Source organism: Amblyraja radiata, chromosome 4 (assembly GCF_010909765.2).
Source record: "Amblyraja radiata isolate CabotCenter1 chromosome 4, sAmbRad1.1.pri, whole genome shotgun sequence".
Classification (NCBI taxonomy): Eukaryota; Metazoa; Chordata; class Chondrichthyes; order Rajiformes; family Rajidae; genus Amblyraja; species Amblyraja radiata.
In genome coordinates, this window is record NC_045959.1 from 88,577,088 (window position 1) to 88,601,467 (window position 24,380).

General features: G+C 42.3%; 1 protein-coding gene across 6 annotated transcripts in view; it reads left to right on the plus strand.

Moving 5' to 3' along the window:
- adgrb1 (adhesion G protein-coupled receptor B1) overlaps window positions 1–24,380 on the plus strand; it is a 576,464-nt gene that overhangs the window by 436,050 nt on the left and 116,034 nt on the right. For all 6 annotated transcript variants that reach the window (XM_033019939.1, XM_033019941.1, XM_033019942.1 and 3 more), the window contains 3 exons: window positions 8,458–8,560; window positions 15,103–15,253; window positions 22,945–23,014. In XM_033019939.1, the coding sequence (XP_032875830.1) occupies window positions 8,458–8,560; window positions 15,103–15,253; window positions 22,945–23,014 (324 nt within the window). The remainder of the gene's footprint in view (window positions 1–8,457; window positions 8,561–15,102; window positions 15,254–22,944; window positions 23,015–24,380) is intronic.

Sequence of the window (24,380 nt, forward strand, 5' to 3'; positions counted from 1 at the left end):
AATAGGGACATAGGATTTTAAAACAGACATACTTTACGTTAATGTCAGTTTTGCAGCAAATTATTTCAGAGTTTTAGAGTGTTTGATTCAGAGCTTTAGCAAATACAGATACATACCAAATAGTGGATCTTAAATTAGGAATAGTGGGATTTTCTAATATTTTTCCATTTTGGCCAGATAGGCCAGAAAGAAAATCTCAATGTTTAAATCTCAATGTTTATCCTTTTGTTGGTGTGGGCAGGTTGGGCCGAAGGGCCTGTTTCAACTTTGTATTAATCCATTTAAAGGGTATTTAGACAGGTACGTGGATAGGAAAGGATTAAAGGGATACGGGGCAAACATGGGCAGGTAGGACTAGTGGAGATGGGGCATGCTGGTCAGCATGGGAAATTTGAGCCGAAGGGCCTGTTTCCATGCTGTATGACTCTATGACTTGGGGTCGATGGGTGGAAGTGAGGAGAAGAGGCCCATTAATCCGATAGTGGCAGTGGCCTTTTTGTAATGAATAGATAAAAATGGTCCCAGTGTTCAGGGTGGGTTGATGAAGCGTGATCAATTAAATTATGTGTGATGTCCCCATCGTGGGTGGGATTATCATCAGTGTCTACACAGCTGACAATAAGGGAAGTTACAACACATGCAAAGGCGTGAAAACGAAATGCTGAACTGGAAATCTTAATTAGAATGGAAAATGGATGCAATAATCATAACACTATCTATTCAGTTTTAATTAAGAATTTGAGCAATGCTAGTTTTAAATTAATGACTAGACCAAGTGCAGATCCATTGGGTCTGTTTCCCCAACGGCGTTTGGGGGGGGGGGGTGAGAAGAGGGGAGGGAGGGGAGAGGAGGAGGAGGAAACGGGATAGATTTGGGAGGGAAAGGAGAGCGGGGTAGGGGGTGAGAGATGGGGAGAGAGATGTGGGGGAGGAGGGATGGGGAAGATGGGGAGGAGGGAGGGAGGGGGAGAGGGGTGGGGGAGAGAGGGGAAAGAGTGGGGAGGGAGAGTGGAGGGGAAGGGGGAGAGAAGTGGAAGAGTGGGGAGGGAAGAGCGTAGGGGGAGTGATGGAAGAGGGACAGAGGGATGGGGGAAGGGGGTGGGGGGAGAGAGGGAAGGGGGTGGGGTAGAGAGGGAAGGGGGTGGGGGAGAGAGGGATGGGAGAGGGGTGAGGAGAGGGGGAGGAGAGAGTGGGAGAGAAGTGGAAGAGTGGGGAGGGAGGGGTAGCGGGAGTGGTTGGAAGAGGGACAGAGGGGAAGGGGTGGGGGAGAGAGGGGAAGGGAGCGGAAGAGAGAGGGGTGGGGGAGGGAGAGGCGTCGGGTAAGGGGATAGAAGTGGAAGAGTGGGGAGGGAGGGGTAGGGGGAGTGGTGAAAGAGGGACAGAGGGGTAGGGGTAAGGGGTGGTGGTAGAGAGGGAAGGGGGGTGCGGAGAGAGGGATGGGTGGGAGAGGGAGAGGGGTGAGGAGAGGGAAACATAGAAGCATGGAAATTAAATGCAGGAGTAGGCCATTCGGCCCTTCGAGCCTGCACCACCATTCAATATGATCATGGCTGATCATCCAACTCAGTATCCTGTACCTGCCTTCTCTCCGTACCCCCTGATCCCTTTAGCCACAAGAGCCACATCTAACTCCCTCTTAAATATAGCCAATGAACTGACCTCAACTACCTTCTGTGGCAGAGAGTTCCAGAGACTCACCACTCTCTGTGTGAAAAATGTTTTCCTCATCTCAGTACTAAAGGAATTCCCCTTTATCCTTAAACTGTGACCCGCTTGTCCTGGACTTCTCCAACATCGGGAACAATCTTCCTGCATCAGACAAATGCAATTCAGGACTTTTCTCTTCACAAGCAAAGTCAGAATGACGGTTAGTGAAGAATTCGAATATTCGCTGAGCGTTCAGATGCTGCGCGCGCCTCCTGCACCAAAAGGGGGGGGTGGGGGGGGGATCGTGTGTCGTCACACACAAAGATCTTGTGGCGGAGAGCTCCGCTATAAGATCTTTGGTCACATACTAAGCACGCGCCTCCACAAACAGATGAGCGTCTTCTTGAATGGAGAGCGCGTGGCTGCCTCCACAAACAGTCACACACACTGAGGACCCGCCCCCACAAAAAATATTTTGTGAGGAAGGGGAGGAGGAGGGTGGAGAGGGAGAGGGGGAGGGGGGGGAAGAAGAGGATGGGGGAGAGAGGTGAAGGGGGGGGGGGAGCGGTTGGAGCAGGCATGCATGAGTCGAGAGAAGAGAAAAGGGCAGAGAGAGAGGCTGGTACAACAACAAAAAAGCTGGATAAACTCAGCGGGTGCAGCAGCATCTATGGACCGAAGGAAAAGGGCAACGTTTTTGGCCAAAACCCTTCTTCCGTGTTTCGGCCAAAAACGTTGACCATTCAATTCGCTCCATAGATGCTGCCGCACCCGCTGAGTTTATCCAGCTTTTTTTATGTCTACCTTCGATTTTCCAGCATCTGTAGTTCCTTCTTAAAGACAGAGACTGTGCACGGTAAGGGAATGAGGAGGGAGAGGGGGAAGAGTGTGGAGGGAGGGGGAGAGTGGAATTGGAGGGGGAGAGGGGTGGGGGGAGAGAGAAGTGGAAGAGAGGAGAGGGAGGGAGGGAGGGGGAGAGGGGTAGCAGGAGTGGTGGAAGAGGGACAGGTAAAGTGGTGGAAGAGGGACAGAGGGGTAGGGGAAGGGGTGCGGGAGAGAGGGGAAGGGAGGGGGGGGTGAGGGAGGGAGAGGGGTGGGGTAAGGGAAGAGAAGTGGGAGAGGGAGGGGTAGGGGGAGTGGTGGAAGAGGGACAGAGGGGAAGGGGGTGGGGGAGAGAGGGAAGGGGGTGGGGTAGAGGGGGAAGGGGTGGGGGAGAGAGGGATGGAAGAGGGGTGAGGAGAGGGAGAGGGGGAGGAGAGAAGGGGGAGAGAAGTGGAAGAGTGGGGAGGGTGGGAGTGGTAGCGGGAGTGGTGGAAGAGGGATGGGGGAGTGGTGGAAGAGGGACAGAGGGGTAGGGGAAGGGTTGGGACAGGGAGGGGAAGAGAGAGGGGTGAGGGAGGGAGAGGGGTGGGGTAAGGGGAGAGAAGTGGAAGAGTGGGGAGGGAGGGGTAGAGGGACTGGTGGAAGAGGGACAGAGGGGAAGGGGAAGGGGGCGGGGGGAGAGAGGGAAGGGGGTGGGGTAGAGAGGGAAGGGGGGTGGGGGAGAGAGTGATGGGTGGGAGAGGGAGAGGGTTGAGGAGAGGGAAACATAGAAATTAAGTGCAGGAATAGGCCATTCGGCCCTTCTAGCCTGCACCACCATTCAATATGATCATGGCTGATCATCCAACTCAGTATCCTGTACCTGCCTTCTCTCCATACACAAGGGCCACATCTAACTCCCTCTTAAATATAGCCAATGAACTGACCTCAACTACCTTCTGTGGCAGATAATTCCAGAGATTCACCACTCTCTGTGTGAAAAATGTTTTTCTCATCTCTGTCCTAAAGGATTTCCCCCTTATCCTTAAAGTGTGACCCCTTGTTCTGGTCTTCCCCAACATCCGGAACAATCTTCCTGCATCTAGCCTGTCCAACCCCTTAAGAATGTTATACGTTTCTATAAGATACCCCCTCAATCTTCTAAAATCTAGCGAGTACAAGGCGAGTCTATCCAGTTTTTCTTCATTTGAAAATCCTGACATTCCAGGAATCAGTCTGGTGAACCTTCTCTGTACTCCCTCTATGGCAACAATGTATTTGAGCATTGGGCATTGTGACATCACACGATGGAACGTTCACCGTGAGCTGGGGCTCCTGCAAAGGCATATGTAAATGAATCCATTCCGATTGGACATATGTGAGCATCGGGCATTGTGACATCACATAATGGAACGTTCATCAGGGGCTGGGGCTGGTGCTGCTTCTATTGGTGCGAAGCCAGTTTATTTTTGAAATTTTGATTAAAAACGTGTACTTAAACACGACGAAATGTAATGAGGAGCGGATACTTAGAAAGAAAAGTGAAATGGAAAAGATGTCGGCGATTCTGCGTCTGGTTTCAGAGTTGCAGGGAATCAAAGGAAGAAATGCAGTCGGAAGCCGTACATGTAAATGGATCCATTCCGATTGGACATCTGCGAGCATCGGGCATTGCGATTGGACATCTGCGAGCATTGGGCATTGTGACATCACATGATGGGAACAAATCGAAAGGCAGACAGGCAGCCGGATGGACGGCAGGCGACAGGCACACAGTTTTAAAGATAGATAGATTAACCAAAATATTTTATGGAATACTTCATAAATTAATTTCTAGTAATTCAACTACTGAGAATAACTAATAAATCATTTTCTTTAAATTCGGAAGACATTTTGCTGCCTGCATCCAGTGCTCCTGTTTCAAATGGAAACAAACTTGTGGTGTGTGGGCTTGAGCTTCCAGGCAGGTTTTAGAACATTGATTGGGTTTCTATAATGCCTGCCATTCTAACTCACCTCAGTTGAGGTGTGAGCAGCTGACTGAACTTGTATAAAAGGCAAATAAATTGCGGTCCAAGGCAGGCATCCGAGGAAATGAAGAGAGAGAAGGAACATCCCCTCTATCACAAATCAAAAGGTAGTTGTCATTCAGATTTCAAATATATATCTGGCACAGCAGTTATGTGTTTTGATAGATCAACATCTTGTTGGTCTAGACACTTCACGGATAGCCCAGCAGGTGGGAAGATAACTAATCAGGGAGATTGTTAGGAGGCTCCAGGGCCAGTTGGTATTGATTTTAATAATTGCACAACTTTATTGATCCATGCAGTCACATAGGAATGGCGATTAGGAATCCACAATTAGACCAGACAGGATGAAAATTGATTTGGATTCAGAAAAAGTGAAAAGCAGCTATATGTCCTTGAGCTACTAAAGAGGAACATGGGCTTCAGTTTCATATTCTGAGGAAAATAAGCTAAGGAAGAGATAATGCTATGATACATTTTTATTCCGAGAAGTAATGTAAGCTACAAACAGACCTGACAGTGAATAATTCTCCAGAAGGGATGCCTCGAAGTAGTGTACATTCCACTGTTCTATGCACAGTGTGAACTTTCTGGGTGATTGATCCAGAGGTTTATTCTGATGAAAGAGGAAGCATGAGTTCAAAATACATTGCAACAAGTTCTTAAATTAAACTAACTCAATAACATCTGGAATTAAAATTAATATCATTAATAGTGACCACAAGCTGCTGATTAACATACAAATAAACTAATTTAATAAAGCTCTTTAAAAAGAAAATCTGCAGTGTCTCTCCTCTCTGCCGTATTTCTAATTCGAGAACCAGAGTAATGTGTAGGAAGGAACTTCAGATGCTGGTTCATACCAAACAAAGTGCTGGAGTAACTCTGCGAGTCAGGCAGCATCTCTGGAGAAATGCAGTAGCGGGTCAGGAAGCATCTCTGGAATTTCTCCAGAAATTCTGCTTGATCCGCTGTTATTCCAACACTGTGTCTACCAGCGTAATGTGGTCACTCCTTCTTCTTTCGTGTGGCATGCACAGCCTAAAGTTGTTGGACAACTTGTTCTATTTGATCTTCCATTTGTGCATGTTGAGTTGATTGCATTAGTCGAAACAGGGCAGACCACGTGAAGGTTGCAATCTTCCACCCCATGTGGTCACTGACCGCAGAAGAAGTCATACCCAATCCAAGGACAAGTAGGATTAGACATTAAATACTGATCTTTGCAGCAATATTAACATCCAGATTTGGTAAATTAAACAAGGTGTGCATGTGCGTTTCATGTAAGGCTACTGTTTGGGTCTCATGACTATTATTAAATTATCCCTACTTACAATAAATACATTAGAAATAAATACGTATTGTGGAATTATACTGTAGCACCAGTTGCTCCTTGGCTGTGACTATTTATTCAAATATTGAGTTAGAATAATCAATCATGCATCTTTTAAAATTATGATCCCCATTACTCTTCTAGGAAACAAAGCACAATTTAGCCCCTTAATATTGACATTGAGATAAATATACAAATATGAATAAATTATGCATTAAAAATATTTTTGTTAAGGCAACATTTTAATCTAATTTTTAAGTCTTAATTAGTTTTTATTGTCGCACTTCGTGCTTTTTATTTCTAGATTGGTTCTAATGTATCTAATTTAATCTATACCAGTGGCCCTTTTTCATGTGTGACCCTAGACTTTGAGATTTGATGGTGAGAATGGTCAGGTAGAATAGAAATTGGAAGAGGCATCACTGTCTTACTCTGTCTGCTTTCACTTCTCATCTAACACGCATAACCACCCATTTATTTCAGGGGTGTAAACATTGATTTAGTGAAGGTGATGTCTCTAATTGACTGGATTATTCAATCAATGTATGTTTGGCTTTCCTACTTTCAAATGATCTTATGAACAAATGCTGTTTATCCATTGCATTATGGTCTACCTCTTTAACAAAATATTCATAATATATTTTAAGTAATTCATTCAAATGAAATGTTTAGCTGTTTTTATATCTGTAATGCTTCATTGGTAATGTCATTGGTTTATTGTAGGCACATGTACCGAGATACAGTGAAAGACTTTGTTTGCATGCTTTCCAGTCAAATTGTACCATGCACAAGTACGATCAATCCATGCACAAGTACACCAGGTCGTGCAAAGAGAAAAGTACCAGGCTGCAGAATATAGTGTCACAGCATTACAATTATAGAAAAAATTGTTCAGATAAAAAAGTGCAAGGTCCGCAATGAGATAGATTAGGAGATCGGGTCTACACCCTTACATGAGAGGACTGTTCAGTAACCTGACTCAAGTGGTCTGTGCTTCCAAGCTTTTGTATCTTCTGCCCAACGTGAGAGGGGAGAAGAGGGCATGATCAGGGTAAATAGTGCTGATTATGTTGGCTACTTTTCCAAGGTAACTTGAAGTGTAGATGAAATGGGGGGGGGATGGGGGGGAAGGATGGACTGGACTACATCCACAACTCTCTGCAATTTCTTGTACTCTTGGGCAGAGTTGTTAACAAACCAAGCCACGGTGCATCCCGATAGGATGTTTTCTACGTTGTTCAGTAGTAAATTGGTGAGAGTTATTGGAATCATGGCAAACTTCCTTAATCTTCTGAGGAAGTCGAGCAATTGATATGTTGTCATGACCTTGGCTTCAGTGTGTTTGGTCCAGATAAATTGTTGGTGATATTTATGCCTTGGATCATGAAGATCTCAGCCATCTCCACTTTGGCACTAATGATGCTGATTGGGTCGTGTACATCACCTCATTTCCTGAAGTCAATACCTTGCTCCTTCATCTTGCTGACAGGGTGTAAAAACTAATTGTATCACAAACTGTCCATTGATTAGAATATCTTGTCTATACGTTAGATGTGGCACAACAATGGAGCTGTCACTGGAGATGCTGACCTCCAATGCTATCTATGTGGAGTTTGCTTGTTCTTCCTGTGACTGTGGGTTTCATCAGGGTACTTTGGTTTCCTGCTACATCATCAAAAATGAGTGGATTGGTAACTATAAATGGCTGCTGTAAATTGATCGTAGTGTCCAGGTGAGTGTAGAATCAGATTGGATGGGACAAGGAAAAGTTGATGGGAATTTTGAGAGAATAGAATAGGATTAGTCCAAGTGGGTGTTTGTGAAGGTTGGTGCAAACAACCGATTGCCAAATGTCCTGTTTTGGGGTTGTCTAACTTTATGCTTATGGATAACAGAGGGCAATCTACACCTGGATGAAAACTCTTTGGTTGATGAGTATTTTACTTTCAAGATTATTGATCAGAGATTATTCTGTATCATAACCAATCCATTCATTTAATTTAAAGTTAAATCTATCACCATTGAAGCCATTACAGAGTTAGATTATTCTGGGAAAATGACAAGTTTTTTTCTTGTTCACAAAGGCCTTTTCAGCCAAACCTTTTGGTTTATTTAATTTTTCTTGGCTCAGAATTTATAATTTTAGTAGGAAGCCAATATATAAGATCTTTCACTTTTACTGAATTCTGGGGAGTCCAGAACCAGGGATCACAGTTTAAGAATAAGGGGTGGGCCATTTAGGACTGAGATGAGAAAAAGCATTTTCACCCAGAGAGTTGTGCATCTGTGGAATTCTCTGCCACAGAAGGCCAATTCACTGGATGTTTTCAAGAGAAAATTAGATTTAGCTCTTGAGGCTAAAGGAATCAAGGGATATGGGGAAAAAGCAGGAACAGGGTACAGATTTTGAATGGTCAGTCATGATCATATTGAATGGCGGTGCTGGCTTGAAGGGCTGAATGGCCTACTCCTGCCCCTATTTTTCTATGTTTCGAACTCATTTTTATTCGACTTTATTCTGAAGAGAGAGTGTCTGTTGGCAAAATTTGTTGAGACGTAAAACTAACTGTTGGCTGCCTGGCCAGTTATCTTTCCTTCATTCACAATGCCTTATCTTGTAACTTGTGTTTTTAATGTACATTGCAGGTATATCCGGTCAGAGCGGTCAGTAATTTTAATAAACTTCTGCCTATCAATCATTTCATCAAATGCTCTCATCCTGATAGGACAAACTCAGACAAGAAATAAAGTAAGTGTTGTATTTTTAACAGAAAACCATGGTGTGTGTTGATAAGTGGAAATCTTTGATGTTTAAAAATATAAGTTCCATCCTGTTCATTTCAGATACTCAAGATGAAGTGGAAGTGTTCAGAAACAGGAATCTAAACAGATAGTTGTAGTTCATTAATATTTGAAGGTGTCAGCCTTATTTTGGGAGATGTGTAGGAAAGAACTGCAGATTCTGGTTTAAATCAAAGATAGACACAAAATGCTGGAGTAACTCAACGGGACAGGCAGCATCTCTGGAGAGAAGGAATGGGTGACGTTTCGGGTCGAGACCTTTCTTCAAACTGATCTCGGGTTGAGACCCTTCAGTCTGAAGAAAGGTCTCGACCCAAAACGCCACCCATTCCTTCCCTCAAGAGTTGCTGCCTGTCCCGCTGAGTTAATCCAGCATTTTGTGTCTATCGTTTATTTTGTGAAATTATGGGTTCAACTCCACTTTAGAAATGAAGGGGCAGTGTAATCCTGAGGGAATATTGCACTCTTGGAAATGTTGTCTTTCCAATGAGATGTTAAACAGAGATCCTGTCTCTTGGATAAATGCAAGTAGTCCAATGAAGAAAAGCAGAGCAATCTCCTTCTGCCTTCAAACAAGTATCTCTCAGGCAACATCAAGAAGAGATGATTTACTTCATTATTTTTAAGCAAATATGTTGCTGAACTTCCTATAAAATTACAATATAACTCTTAAACAAATAAACTGACTGCAATTAAAGAACTGTAGGACAATCCTAAATTCACAAAAGGTTCTGTACAAACACAATTCAGTGTTTTACATTTGCCTTATCCCACATAATCTAACTTAAGGACTTCATTTTCGGAGGACAGTGCATTTTACAATAATGGCACACCCTCAGACTAGTTGTGGAGCTTTGATTTCATTTATGTGCTCTATTTCTAGTCTCAAGCCACCACCTTTTTTACTCTGAAGGGAGCTTATCCATCCAAAGCCATCATTGACTTTCCTTGTTATTTAAGTTAATACTGACCTATCAAAAATATATAATTCTGTAATGTAAAGATCCTGTATTGGGCAAATGCTGAGCAAATATGTTATTGTTTGATGTGGAGACACAATTACAGTTGGAAGTATACAATTTCCTCCCAAAATAGATGACATAAAGATCAAATATGGAACAAATTAAACCCAAGAATGAAAAGATTTCTTTAATTTATGATTTTCAATAATTGCTGAATTTATGTCTACCTACTGTTGTTCAACAATATAATAGTTTTAAGTTTGCAGACTATAATCACCTGCTGATGTCCACATCTTAAAGAATGGTGTAGAATACATACATTTTGGTGTAGAAATCCTTTTGTTGTGGTCAGTTCATCTTAGCTCAATGCTGCCCATCACTGAGGTAATGTTGCAGATGTTGCTCACTATTTATGTTGGAAATTCACTTGAATAGCCTGCACTAACTTTGACAGGGACACTTTTTTTTGTCATTTCAGTGTAGGGCATTGGCTAAGATGGATTGAACTGGGGGGTTTGGAATATATTAATTCACTTTTTGTATTTTTAACAATTTGAATTGTGAAACAGTTCACATTGTAATAGTTTCTTGAATGTTTCTGATTCTTCGAAAGATTCAGGCTTCGATAGCTGATTAAACACCTCCCAAAGGTTTATTTTAGCTGCTTATGGACAGGGCGTGTTCTCCAACTACATCAGTGCCCTTCACCCATCCCAATACAATATTCAATACTGTCTCCCACAAAGAAAACCATGGAAGGTAAATCCGGCCTACCCTGTAGGGTGAGGAGTATTTGCAAGCAGTGGGTATAATTTCTGGACCGATGTGAATTGAATCCAACATTGCAAAAGCAAAATACTGATGACACTTAAAGCCTCAATGAGAAGCAGAACATGCTGGGAATGTTGAGCTGGTTCTAAAAACATGGAACAAAAGAGTTATTGGATCAAGTTGACCACCACTCCTCAGAATATTTATTTTGTGCAAATGAATTTCTAGGCTTCTGCGGTGGGATTTAGATTGAATAGATTGGTATTTGATTGCCCAAACTAACATCTCTGGAGTTAATTTTCTTATTTTATTTGCCACTGAATCAATCACAGTCCACTAGCGTTAAACATGGCAGTTAGTTGTGCTGGCGTATTGTACTGTGCCAGTGAAATTACTAACTTTGGAATCATCATTTAATCCAGTGATAGTGGGTTGTGTAGCGAAGCAGTGTGCCAATACTGTGCTTAGCAAACTCCTCTAAATAAAAAGCAACAAAGTGCTGGAGTAACTCAGCGTGTCAACCAGCATCTTTGCAGGACATGGATTGGTGACTTTTCGGGTCGGGACCCTTTTGTGATTCCTGCAGTTCCTTGGTTCTAACTAAATTGTTTAATTGTTTTAATGATTGCTGTTGACCAAAAAAATACAGCAGAATTTGCATGTTCCTCTTTGAACATGCATTGGGATCTTTATTCGCAGTGAGATGTTAGGGAGTTTGTTCAAATCAAGTTCCCATCTGAAAAGCAAAATCTTCAACAGTGCTGCACGTTCAGGGTTTCTGAAGTGTTAGCCTCAATTGAGTGCTTAAACACTTTGGCTTGGAACACATCATCAAACTCAAAGGTTCTATTGAACCAAGGCTGACACCTGCAACTATTACTGACTAATGTAAGATCTTGCATGAAGATTTAAATTATATCCAATCTATCTTATATGCATGGCTGAGGAATACTCAAAAGGGCACATTTATCTGCTATGCTATTGTGGAGAATTTCTTATATCTGAAAATTTGGAAGCAGTGTGGGGTAGTGTGAAGGCACTGGTGTAAAAATTGACAGGTTGGTTTTGATGATTAAAATTGGCCACCGTTTACAAAGTTCTGGAAGATAAAATTGTATATGGTAACAATCAACAATCATAATGCTTAAGATACCCATTGGATATGGGAAGTACCTTCTGTGCACTTTATATGGACAGAAAAGTCTTTATTTCTCAAAAGAGATTTCTCAGAGATCAGTGTTGGACAGTTTAGATATAATTCAAAGGCTGAAAATACCATAAAGGGAACATTAACAGTATATTCAAATCTGTCATTTCATATCATGTAATTTTGAAAACATTGAACCCTCTCTTCACTTCTTTCCAATTATGCCAGTTCCCAGTGCTTAATGAGATGAATAGTTAATCGTCTTCTAAGTCCACCTTAAGTAGGCTGTATTTTGTGAATTAATAATCTATATTGGCTGTGCTTCAAAGCCAACTGGTTAATTTTGTCTGCAATTCAGGCCTCATTCGTATTACATTGCTAATTTATTAATGCCAGAATTCAACATATTTTACCAAATTCTGTTTTTTTATTTAATGCTAGTAACATTCCTGTTGACAAATGAAGCTCTGATTTAATGCACGAGTATGTGCAATAGGGGTTCTGCAGCCATTTTTATATTCACCCCCCCATCCCCTCCAACTTGAACCATATCAGTTTTAATTTGCTCCATTTCCATGTTTAAAATCAGTGTTTATGTTCTTAACGTAATATTTTGTTCCATTTCCAAGGAAAATATTTCTTTAAACATGAACATTTCAAAAAAAAATTAATTAGGCGCCTTAAAATAAATCTAGATGAGAGATGACGCACATGCTGATTTATATACTTCTCCTCTCAAGAATGGTCAGCTAGAAGCAATTAGTTCATCTGCCTCAGTAACCACGCCCCACCTCACCTCTATTCAGTTGTTCCTTGTCTTGGAAAAACACACCAGGGATTGGCTGGAATGGACCCTCTGGTTTTATCATCATCGGTGAGAAAATGGCAAGCAGTCAAGTTCACCTAAGCTCATGAAATTAGTGAAAAAAGAATGAAAAAAGAAACACTTTGTTCAGGCTTAAAATCTCTCTCTCTCTCTCTCTCTATATATATATATATATATATATATATATATATATATATATATATATATATATACTGTTTGGTCATATGAACTTGTATCACTTTTACATTTATCACTGTCGATAATCAGACTTCTAAAGGATAGAAATACATTCAGAAGAGATATATTATCCATTTAGACCAGAAAAAAATATTGCCATTAATTTCTGAGGTTATACTAATGAGGCATTTAATTAGGTTTAGAAACAGGCCCTTCGACCCACTGAGTCCATGCTGACCAGCAATCCATGCACATTAACATGATACTACACTTCGGACAATTCACATTTATACCAAGCCAAAATTAACCTACAAACCTGCAAGTGCTTTGGAGTGTGGGAGGAAACCGAAGAGCTCAGTGAAAACGCATGTGTGTCACAAGGAGAATGTACAAACTCCGTATAGACAGCATCCATATTCCAGATTGATCCTGGGTCTCTGGTGCTGTAAGACAGCAACTCTGCTGCTGCGCCACCATGCCGCCATTGGGATTTTAACAATATAGTCCTAATTACAAGATGCACAAATCAGTTATGGGACTGACCCATTGAGCCAGCATGTGAGAAAATATCTGAAACAACAACTTACCAAACTTTGGTCAAAAGCTTGTGTGGAGGAAAGAAAGTCCCTTCCCATAGCAACTTAATGGAAAGTGGAAATTGACTAGCTCTGAAATTTCCAGGTACCTCCACTGGAGTCGTGCAGTGATCTATCACTTCCTTGGGACAATAGGCAGATTGTTATGATCATATTTTTAAAGTGACTCACAGACTGTAGTACTTAAAAAAATGATTTCTGTTGAACCAAATTTAATAATTTAAAGAAAATCACAACCGTCAAATTGGGAGTGTATCGCTTTTGCTTCACAAATGTTTTATAATCAAGGATCTTATTGAATAGCGTTTATGTATTAAAACCCCTTAAACTAATTTACCCTGTAGGATTGAACCTGTTCAGTTGAATAATTTCAGACAGTTTCTTGACTTGTTCTCTGCTTCCCTTAGTGCCCTAAGATCCGACACCTGCTAATAGCAGAGCTTGCTGTGCAATGTGTTTCTTTCAAAATAACTCTTACAATCGAATAGCTTCAAAATGACACTGACCTGAATGCATTGTGCACTGACAGATTTGGCACTTCCACTCTGTATTTAAGCTGTTATTTCACTGTTTCAGCTGCCTTACTGACCAAGGCTCTGGTGTTCCAACAAAAGCATCTAGAGATTTGTGCTGTAATGCTCCATCAGTCTATTGTGTCAGCTGGTCAATTGTTGTGAAATGTTGAAAGTTATTGTCAATTTATAATGACAAAGTCAAATTGGCCCACTGGTAAAATATTACTTCCTTCAAAATACATATTGGGTAGCACAGTGGTGCAGAGGTAGAGTTGCTGCTTCACAGCACCATACACCGGGGTTCTATCTTGACTTCGGGTGTTGACTGTTTGGAGTATACACATTCTCCCTGAGACCACGTGTGTTTTTTTCTCCGGGTGCTCCGGTTCCCTCCGACATTCCAAAGGCCTGTAGGTTTGTGGGTTAATTGACATGTAAATTGTCCCTGAACGTTTCAGGGGTTCAAAGACAATACCATTTCAGAATATCTCTTTGATTAATTTAGTTTTAGTCCTTGCCATATTTGTTGATTTATGCCAAAATGAAAATTGCCCATGGTACCTTGGTGCAAATTGAATGTGAATGGTACTTTCCATGTCTCAGGAGTGTTCATGATGATTTGGCGATGCTGCTTGTGTACCTTGGGATATTATGGAAAATAAGTTGAATTTAATGGAAGTTAAGTTGAATTTTATGGAAAATAACAAACAGAACTCTGCAAAGGATAGGCACTTCAAATGCCTGGGTTAGGTAGGAACAGTGAATTAAAATTATCCTGTGTCAACGTTTTGGTAGGGATGATGCTGCGGCAGATCTATCTTCCTGGAAGATTTAACAAGGAATCAAGAACGTATAGATCTCATTAACTTTAGGACGAGAGCAGGGGCTCCATAATGATACCTATGTGTTGAGAATGAATCAACTGATCTTTCTGCAAGCAGTCACAAATATTGCCTTAGCCAAGAGCATGCCTTTCCACGTGAGAATTTCCATAGGAAGTGCACAATCACAGCAAATTCCTGAATGGAGGGCTTAATGGGATTTCAACCACTGGTAATTATTTTCCCAAATGGATTTCAGTGGAGATTGAAACTGGGGTCTGGGATTTTTAGTATGGACTGAACAATGCACCAAAATATTTTGCACAAAAACAAATGCTGGAAACATTCTGCAGATCGGCATCTGCGGAAAGTGAAACAGAGTCAGCCTTTCATCTGAACTGCTGAGGTATTAACTGTTTCTTTCCCTGTAGATGGTGCCTGAACTGTCTACTCTTCCTGACATTTTCTGTTTTGATATTTATGGCTTTATTGGGAAGGGCGCGGTGATTAGTTCTCATCACTTCAATTTAAGGAATATCCAGGAAGGTCGGAATTGCCCAGCTGATTACGTGATGTCCAGAATGCAAAATAAGGGTTTCTGTCAATGGAAGAGTGATTTTGTGGGTTCGGATTAGTGTGTTTACTAGTCGTTGTTTCTTCGCTTCTCTTGACAGGTGGTCTGTACCCTTGTGGCCGCATTTCTGCATTTCTTCTTCCTGTCATCTTTCTGCTGGGTGTTGACAGAGGCCTGGCAATCGTACATGGCCGTCACAGGAAGATTACGAAACCGAATCATTCGGAAGCGCTTTCTTTGTCTTGGATGGGGTTAGTAGCACACCTTTACCTGGTATAAGTGGGAAATATGATCAAGTCCTTGTCCTACCCTTTTTCGTCTTCTAGTGCCATTTTACATGGTGGCCCTCTCTCATTCAGTCCTGAGAGGCTGAGGAACATTGAGTAGATTTACTGTTGCTAAAGGGTGCTTTAATGTTCAATGTTCACAGATTGCAGTTTAATTGACCAGGAGCCTCTTGCCTCTCACAGCTGATGTTACTTCCAAGAAGACTGTGAATGGTGCCCTATTTTAGTTAATCTTTTGGGAAAGAAGCTGGGTTCCTGAGTAATTTCAAAGTGATTCAAAGACTTCTGGCTCCATCAGGAAGCAGTCATTCAAATTGCGCAAGTATGTTTAGTTCATTTTAGTTTGCTATACAGTGTGGAAACAGGCTCTTCGGTCCACTGCCTTCACACTGACCAACGATCACCCATTCACTTGTTCTATCCTACACGCCAGGGACAATTTATAGAAGCGAATTAATCTACAAACCTGCATGACTTTAGATGTCGCAGGAAACCAGAGCACCCAGAGAAAACCCACATGCCCACACTGAGAACATGCAAACTCTGTACATACAGCACTCGTAGTCAGGGTCAAACTCGGGTCTCTAGTGCTGTAAGGCAGCAACTCTACCGCTGTGCTGCCCTATGTGTGAGCATGAATTTTAATTTTTCTGGCCGTGGACATCTATCAGATGTGGACGAATTATGATAGCAGGGATTATCTTGAGATAAATCTTGAATATTCACACCTCAGAAGATCATTTGACATTGATTCTTTCTGGCTTTCGTAAGGATAATTCAAATAGCCCCATTGTCAATCTCTTTTACTGTAGCCCTGAGTTTTCTTTCAAGATCTTATCCCACTGCTTTTTGAAAGCCGCAGTTAAATCTATATACACCAGTCTTGATCAGTCCGATCCAGATCAAAGATAATCACTACACAACAAAGTTTCACTTCATATCTCAGCTGAATCTTGATGAGGGCAACAGGAACATTTTATATTCTTCTGAACCTTGAAAGGATAAGGCTGACACAACGGTAGAGTTGCTGCCTAACAGCACCAGGGACCCAGGTTCGATCCTGACCATGTTTGCTGTTTGTATGTTCTCCCTATAACCACAAGGTTTTCTTCAGGTGCTCTGGTTCCCCCCCATATTCCAAAGATGTGCAGGACTGCAGGTTAATTGACTTCTTAAATTATCCCTAGTGTGTAGGATAGAACTAGTGTATGGGTAATTGCTGGTCAGCATGGACTCGGTGAGCAGAGGGTTTCCACACTGTATCTCTGAAGTAAACTAACAAAACTAAACTAATTGGATGCATCCTTTTATTGTTTAATATGTATAGTTCATGTGGTACTGTCAGCTCCTGTTAATGTGTTTGCTTGTATGATTAAGCCACTGTTTGAGACAAGAATAACAAAGTAAGTGGACTGCCTGTTGCGACCAGCTGAAACATTACGTATCTCATCCAGACTTTATTATTATTCTTTTGGAGGGTTTCTTCATTTCAGGCTGTGCTTTTGGAAGCATTAAATAGCTGACACAAACCTGCGTTCATGGTTTCAGTGTTATCCTTTGAACAAATTTAAGTTAAGCAAGGCATACAAATATGAACATATGCATTTTGTGGAGTTGGCCATTCGGCCCCTTTAGCTGGCTTCATTAATTATATCCTCTCCTCAGCAATCCCTCCCACAGCTGCTCACCTTTCACTTTTTTCCACCGGAAACTGTCTGCCTCTGCCATAAAATAATATACAAAGACAATGATTCAATACATTTTGAGGAGGAGAGTTCCAAGGTATCATTACTCTCTAAGGACTCAGTACTCACCACACTCCCATCTTAAAAGAGCAATATTATTTGTTAGTTGTAGATTGTCCCATGACAAAACATTCTTTTCATGTCTAACATGTCGATATCCATTCTCTCATTTCTCATTCTCTCAAATTCCAGCCTCGTGTGTCCAGTTATTCTGTGTGAGACAATCAACTTGTTCCATGTGAGAGTCTCGTAATCTTTCTCTCAGCTGCCTTCTACGTATTTATTTATTTCCTTAAATAAGCGACCATTGTTGTACACATTACTTACTTTGTTATTTCATCAGTACCCTATATAATTGATGCATAACCTATCTACTGTTGTATCCAATTCCCTTACAATAGACAACCACATTCTTTTAAATTTCCTAATTACTTGCTTCACCCGCAAGATAGCCTTTTGAGTATCATGCATTTGGCCACCCAGATCAGAGCTCTTCATTTGCTCACCATTTAATTTTTCCTGTCAATGTGTGCAGTTTCTCCATTTGCCAGATTTTTGTATGCCTAATGATTTATCTCCCTTTGTATACATATCTCTTCACATCTTGCTTTTCCGAGATGTCTAAATTTCCTCGTAATAAAGTCTTTTTACATTTCTAGTCAGCCGTGTCCTGTCCTTTACCAGTTGTTTTAGTTCCTTATTGATTTCTTAGGCACTCTTTGCAGTTATTCCATCCAATTCTGTTGCTTGCCACCAGTCTCAGCACAATTATACATTTTTTTCTTTATTGTGACTCAATTTATAACTCTGCCAGTAACCACAAACGATTTGTCTTTCTCATTGAACTGGATCTGCTCTGCTTATTCTGGATAATCCCCTTAAATAGCTGGATTGACTTGACTTGTATTGAACAGCAGGATGGACTTGACAAACCTTGTCCCACCTCCACATCTTTTCCAACTATCCCCCTCTACAACAATTAGTCTGAAAAAGGGTCCCGATCCGAAACATCATTTAACCATGTCCTCCAGAGATGCTGCCTGACCCGCTGATTCACTCCAGCACTTCCCTTTTCCCTAATGTGAATGTGTATGTTCACTTTAGGCAGCTCTGTTTAGATGCTTCCTTATGTTGTGTGACTTTGTCTCTTTAAAATTCTAGGCTTGGCTCCATTCCTCTCTGCAGAAAACATGTTCTTTATTCATTTATATACTTATGTGACTATAACCCAATAGAGATTGTGTGAAGTGCAGGAAATAAGTTGATCTTTCTTTCTGTCATGCCTCACATTATCTACTGCTTTCTTACAACACAGAAGGAAGCCATTTGCAGCTCGCGGCACATTCCCATCAATCCTATTCCCCTCACATGCCTCATCAACTCCATCCTAGTTCTCCTGCCACCCACCTGACCAAGGGTGATTGACCTGAGCCAATTAATGTTCTGGCTGACATGTCTTTGCGATGTGGGTGGAAACTACAACGCTTGGTGGAAACGCAGGCAGTTGCACAGAGAGCGTGCACACTCCACAGTCAGCACTGTAGGCAAGTTGCTGGAGCTGTGAGGCATCAGCACTACCTGCTGCCCAGTGCTATCTGTTTTATAGATCCAATTGTGACGAAAGATTGCAATTTGGATTAGAAATCACTGATCACGTATTTTCAGGAAATGGACACAGGCATAGACGACATGGTGCATTAAAAGAGCGATGATGTAGTTGAGTGTGTTCCATCGTTACACTGGGTGAACCCCATTGCTTTTCACTTTGCTGCATCTTCCCAGTCTTTGTCCCAACCCTTACAGGACCAATGATACCTTCTTAGTGCCGGAAGGTACTGCAGATGCTGGTTTACACCAAAAATAGACACAAAATGCTGGAGTAACTCAGCAGGACAGGCAGCATCTTGGGAGAGAAGGAAGGGGTGATGTTTTGGGTCGAGAAGAAGGGTTTCAATCAGAAACGTCACCCATTCCTTCTCTCCAGAGATGCTGCCTGTCCTGCTAAGTTACTCCAGCATTTTGTGTCTACTTTCTTAGCGTCCCTCCTCTCTAACAGCAGATCTCATGTTCACAGGTTAAAATAAAATGCTGTTACAAACCAAACCTGCTATGTATTTGTCTTGCTAATTGATTTGCATCCTAAGGATTAACCAAGAATTAACCAAGCACTAAAATCTTAGATTAATGCTCTCTGTGGAGTGTATGGGGATTGTGTGGTGACTTTATAATCTCTCTTGCACACAGGGAAAATAAAAAGCCCTGAGACCAGTAGATGCAGTTGAAAGTATTTGATTTGAAGGAAAAGGCAAATGCTGAAATAGCATAACCTTTGAAAAGAATAAAATCTTGAAATATTTCACACCAGGAGGAACCAGTGGGTATATTCCGAGTCTATGCCAGCCCTTTGGCAGATATAACCAGTGAGCCAGCCTTCCGTGCATATTCATATCCCAGTGATTATTTTACCTCCGTATTTATTCTAGTTCCTTTGAAGCCTACTTAGTTTAATTTAGTTTAGAGATACAGCACGGAAACAGGCCCTTCGGCCCACCGCCACCGACTCTGCGCTGAACAGCGATCACTGCAAACTAACGCTATCCTACAAACACTAGGGACAATTTACAAATTTACTAAGCCAATTAGCCTACAAACCTGTACGTCTTTGGAGTGTCAGGGGAAACCGGAGCTCCTGGAGTAAACCCATGCAGGTCACAGGGAGAACAGGCAGACTACAGACAGACATGACCCATAGTCAGGATCGAACCTGGGTCCCTGGCTCTGTAAGGCAACAACTCGAGCGCTGTGCCACCTTGCTGCCCCAAGAATGACTCTTGAATGTGTGCCTGTATCCATTTGTAGGAAATACACTCTAATCCACCCATTGAAGGGAAAAAAATCCTCCTGCCACCTTTGGTTCTTTTGCAATTTACTTACATTTGAGCTCCCTGGTTTCAACACCTCAACCATTGAATAACAATCTAGGGGGTACCATTGTGTAGTGGTTTAGTTGCTGGATTGGCAGCAAGTCCTGGGTCATTGATTTAGGGCAGTGGTTATAATTCTACCACGACAAGTAGGGAATTGAAATTTGAACAATAAATCTGGATTTCTTTTATTTAAAAAAAACAGGAAGTAGGAAGCTATTCGACTGTCATAAAAAATCACTAGATAGACACAAAAAGCTGGAGTAACTAAGTGGGACAGGCAGCATCTCTAGATAGAAGCAACGGATGAAGTTTCGGGTCGAGACACTTCTGCAGACTGAAAGTCATGGGAAAGGGAAATGAGAGATATAGATGATGATGTGGAGAGATATAGAACAATGAATGAAAGATATGCAAAACAGTAAATGATGATAAAGGAAACAGGCCATTGTTAGCTGTTTGTTGGGTAAGAACCAGAAGCTGTTGCGACTGGGTTGTGGAGGGATGGAGAGAGAGGGAATGCAGGGGCTACTTGAAGTTAGAGAAATCCATACACCTACCACTGGGTTGTCAGCTACCCAAGCGAAACATGAGATGCTGTAGCTCCAGTTTGCGTGTAGCCTCACTGTGTCATGTAGGAGGCCTAGGACAGAAAGGTCAGTGTGAGAATGGGAAGGAGAATGAAAGTGTTTAACAACTGGGAGATCAAGTAGGTCCAGGCGGGCTGAGCGAAGGTGTTCAGGGAATCGGCCACCCAGTCTATGTTTGATATCTCCGATGTATAAGTCCATATCTTGAACAACTGATACAGTAGATGAGGTGCAAGTGAACCTCTGCCTAACCTGAAAGGACTGTCGGGGTCCCCCGATAGAGTTGAGGGAGAAGATATGGGGACAGGTGTTGCATCTCCTGTGGTTGCACGGGAAGGTACCTGGGGAGCGGGTGGTTTGTGTGGGAAGGGAGTTGCGGAACGAATGGTCTCTGTGGAAGGAGGAAAGGGGTGGAGATGGGAAGATGTGACTAGAGGTGGGATCCCGTTGGAGGTGGCGAAAATGTCGGAGGATTATATGTATGCGACGACTGATGGAGTGAAAGGTAAGGACTACAGGGACTCTGTCCCTGTTGCGACTAGAGGGAGGGGGAGCAAGGGCGGACGGAGCTGCAGGGTGGGTATGGACAGTAAATGTCAGCTTTGCCAGTGCCATCGAAATCCGGTGAGCAATGAAACAAAACTAACAAAACATGTCTTTTGTGTCTCTCTTTGGTTTAACGCCAATTGATTTAAAATATCTTGACCAAACTCCTCATTATCTGTGGTTGAAGAAGAGGAATCACGATTTCTTCAGTCAAACTATATAACTGAAATGCCTTATCCCTAATCAGTAGCTTTAAATCTTGTCTCTATTTTCAAACTGGTTTCGGCATCCTTCTTAAAATGTACTGGGGCCAATTTTCCAACGAGACCTGGAGAGAATTAAGAGAGACATCAACTTCTTGTCAGTAACTCTGAGTGGGAGTTGGACATACATTGAGGGTTAGCGCAAAAGCCAGAACTTTGTGTATCAGGTGAATCGATAGATCACAAAGTTTTAATATGGGAGTTGATAATTAACAAACAGTCGCAGCTTATTTGCTGCTGAATTTAATGCCTCCAAGCACTTCAAATGAGTTGATGGCGCAGGCATCTGGGCTTGCTGGCTGTTTAGCTTTGTAAGTTATGCTGTGATTAATGGAAGCTTGTACTATCTTGTTCATAGATGTACCAACACTGACATTGGCATCAATTAATTTAGACACTGAGAATTTTAATTTAGATTTATTACTGTCATGTTCACAAAAGCTTTAGTTTGAACTAGACCAGGTGCAGCCACGTTGGGCCATGTCCCCAAAGCAATATTCCACCACTCACCCATAGCCCACAACTGCGCATGCACGGCTGAGGGGATCCCGTTGTGATGTGATGCCAGAGATCACGGTTGTGAACCGAGTCACCCAACCCTTCCCCAACTGTGCCTCGCCATCTCTCTTCCTACCCTTATCCTCCTCCATTACCGCTCATCCCCCAGTACTCCCTCTCCTCCTCTTCACTTTCCCTCTCCTTTCCCCTCTCCTCCTCCCCTCCCACCCTCACGTCTCCCTCCCTTTCCTTCCCCCTGCCCTCAGTCACTCCCTCTCTCCCTACATAACCCCTCTCACCTCCCTACCCCCCTCCTCCCCTCTATCTCCCTGCTCCCCACCTCATCTTCCTACCTATCCCACTCCACCACTCTCGCTCCTCACCTCCCACACTGCCCTCTTCTCCCTCTATCCCCCACTCCCTACCTCCCCCATTCACCCTCCCCACCTCCCCCACTTTCCCCTCCCTCTCCCCTCCGTACCCCCCTCCTCTCCCTCGAACACTGCTCCCCCACTCCTCACCTCCCCCCTATCTAATGTAAATGAGATTCGGGATCCCATTGTGACATCATTGTGACGTCGAACATGGCTGCCGGCAAAGTGGTTTGAAAAATATTTTTTGTAAAGTTTAAAATGTCAATAACATGTAAAATATAACATCAATCTGAACAAAACTTGTTTATTTTATATCACAGGACAATGGTGAGTAAAGTGGGCTAAACATTGTAGCACTATCGTGTACCGTTTTGGAGAGGTTTTGGAATATCATGCATATAAAGAAACAGAGTTTCTGTAATATATAGATGCTATCCAAACATATCAGATATACATGAATACAATCTAGCCAAATAATCCATTAGGTGAAACACACCTGAAATTCAACAGACTGTGATAGAACACTTTAAAGCCCCAGTCCCACTTACGTGTCCATGGCAATTATGAAGCATTCAATATTCTTCACAGTATTATGCGTTTTGATATTTGGTATATATTCCAGTGAAATTATGAGAGTTATTGTGGTCACGTAAGTGGCTAATTTTGAAAGCACCATGATTCTCGTCATACTTATATTGCCTTTATTTCATTTTAGGACTTCCAGCCCTTGTTGTAGCAACATCTGTTGGATTCACCAAATCGAAGGGATACGGCACAGTAAATTAGTAAGTTGGCAATGGCACCATAAATACTTTGTTAATAGGTGTGTGACTATCTTTCAACAATGTTTAAGGAAGATGCTGTGGCACAGCAAGTAAAGTTACTGCCAGTGACCCTGGTTTGACCCTGACCTCCGATGTTACTTGTGTGGAATTTAACGTTCTTCCAAAGACTATATAAATTTCCGATAGGTACAATAGACCATAGAGTTGTACAGCACAGAAGTCACAGCACACTATTCCAATGCCAACCTGTTTGCCCATCTGTGTGTTTCCCACTTGCCTGCATTATGCCATTATTCTTCTATGCTTTGCTTACTTAAGTGCCTATCTAAATATCTCTGACTTCTTTCTACATCCTAAAGATGTGTGAGTTGCCAGATTAATTGACAACTATAAATTGTCCCCAATGTGTTGGTGAGTGTTAGAACATAGAAGGGTGATGGGAATATGAGGAGAATACAATTAGATAAGTGCATGATGTGTGCTGGATGGTTGATGTGGTCCTTTTGGGCTGAAGGGCTGTTCATCCTTGCTTTGCTTTCTCTTAGTCCCTCTCAGTGAAGACATAGTCATTCATTCTCGTGTTCTTAATTCACCATGATTCTTACCTCTTGCTGCTACCTCTCCCTACCTTTTGCAGTCAGCGAGCCTTTGTCTTTGGGTAGTTATTCAATAGCTGGCACCAGTCTGTGCTGCATTTTGGTTACTCTTCAATATTTATTATGAAGGCTCATCTGTATTGATGCTGCGTAGGTTCACCAGGTTAATTCCCGGGATGGTAGGATGAGAGAGGATCTTATAGAAACATATAACATTCTTAAGGGATTGGACAGGCTAGATGCAGGGAAAATGTTCCCGATGTTGGGGGAAGTCCAGAACCAGGGGTCACAGTTTAAGAATAAGGGGTAGGCCATTTAGGACTGAGATGAGGAAAAAAAATTTCACCCAGAGAGTTGTGAATCTGTGGAATTCTCTGCCATTGAAGACAGCGGAGGCCACTTCACTGGATGTTTTCAAGAATTAGATTTAGCTCTTAGGGCTAAAGGCATCAAGGGATATGGGGAAAAAGTGGGAACGGGGTACTGATTTTAGATGATCAGCCATGATCATATTGAATGGCGGTGCTGGCTCGAAGAGCCGAATGGCCAACTCCAGCACCTATTCTATGTTTCTATATATTTAGAGGCGGCAGTGGTAGAGTTGTTGCCTTACAGCGCCAGAGATCCAGGTTCGATCCTGACTACTGGTGCTGTTTGTATGGAGTTTATCCCTTCTCCCTGTGACTGCGTGGGTTTGGTCCAGGTGAGAGAGGTCTGACAGTCAATTTAATGGAGTATATTTACCCCTTATTTAGTCTATCAGAACAATC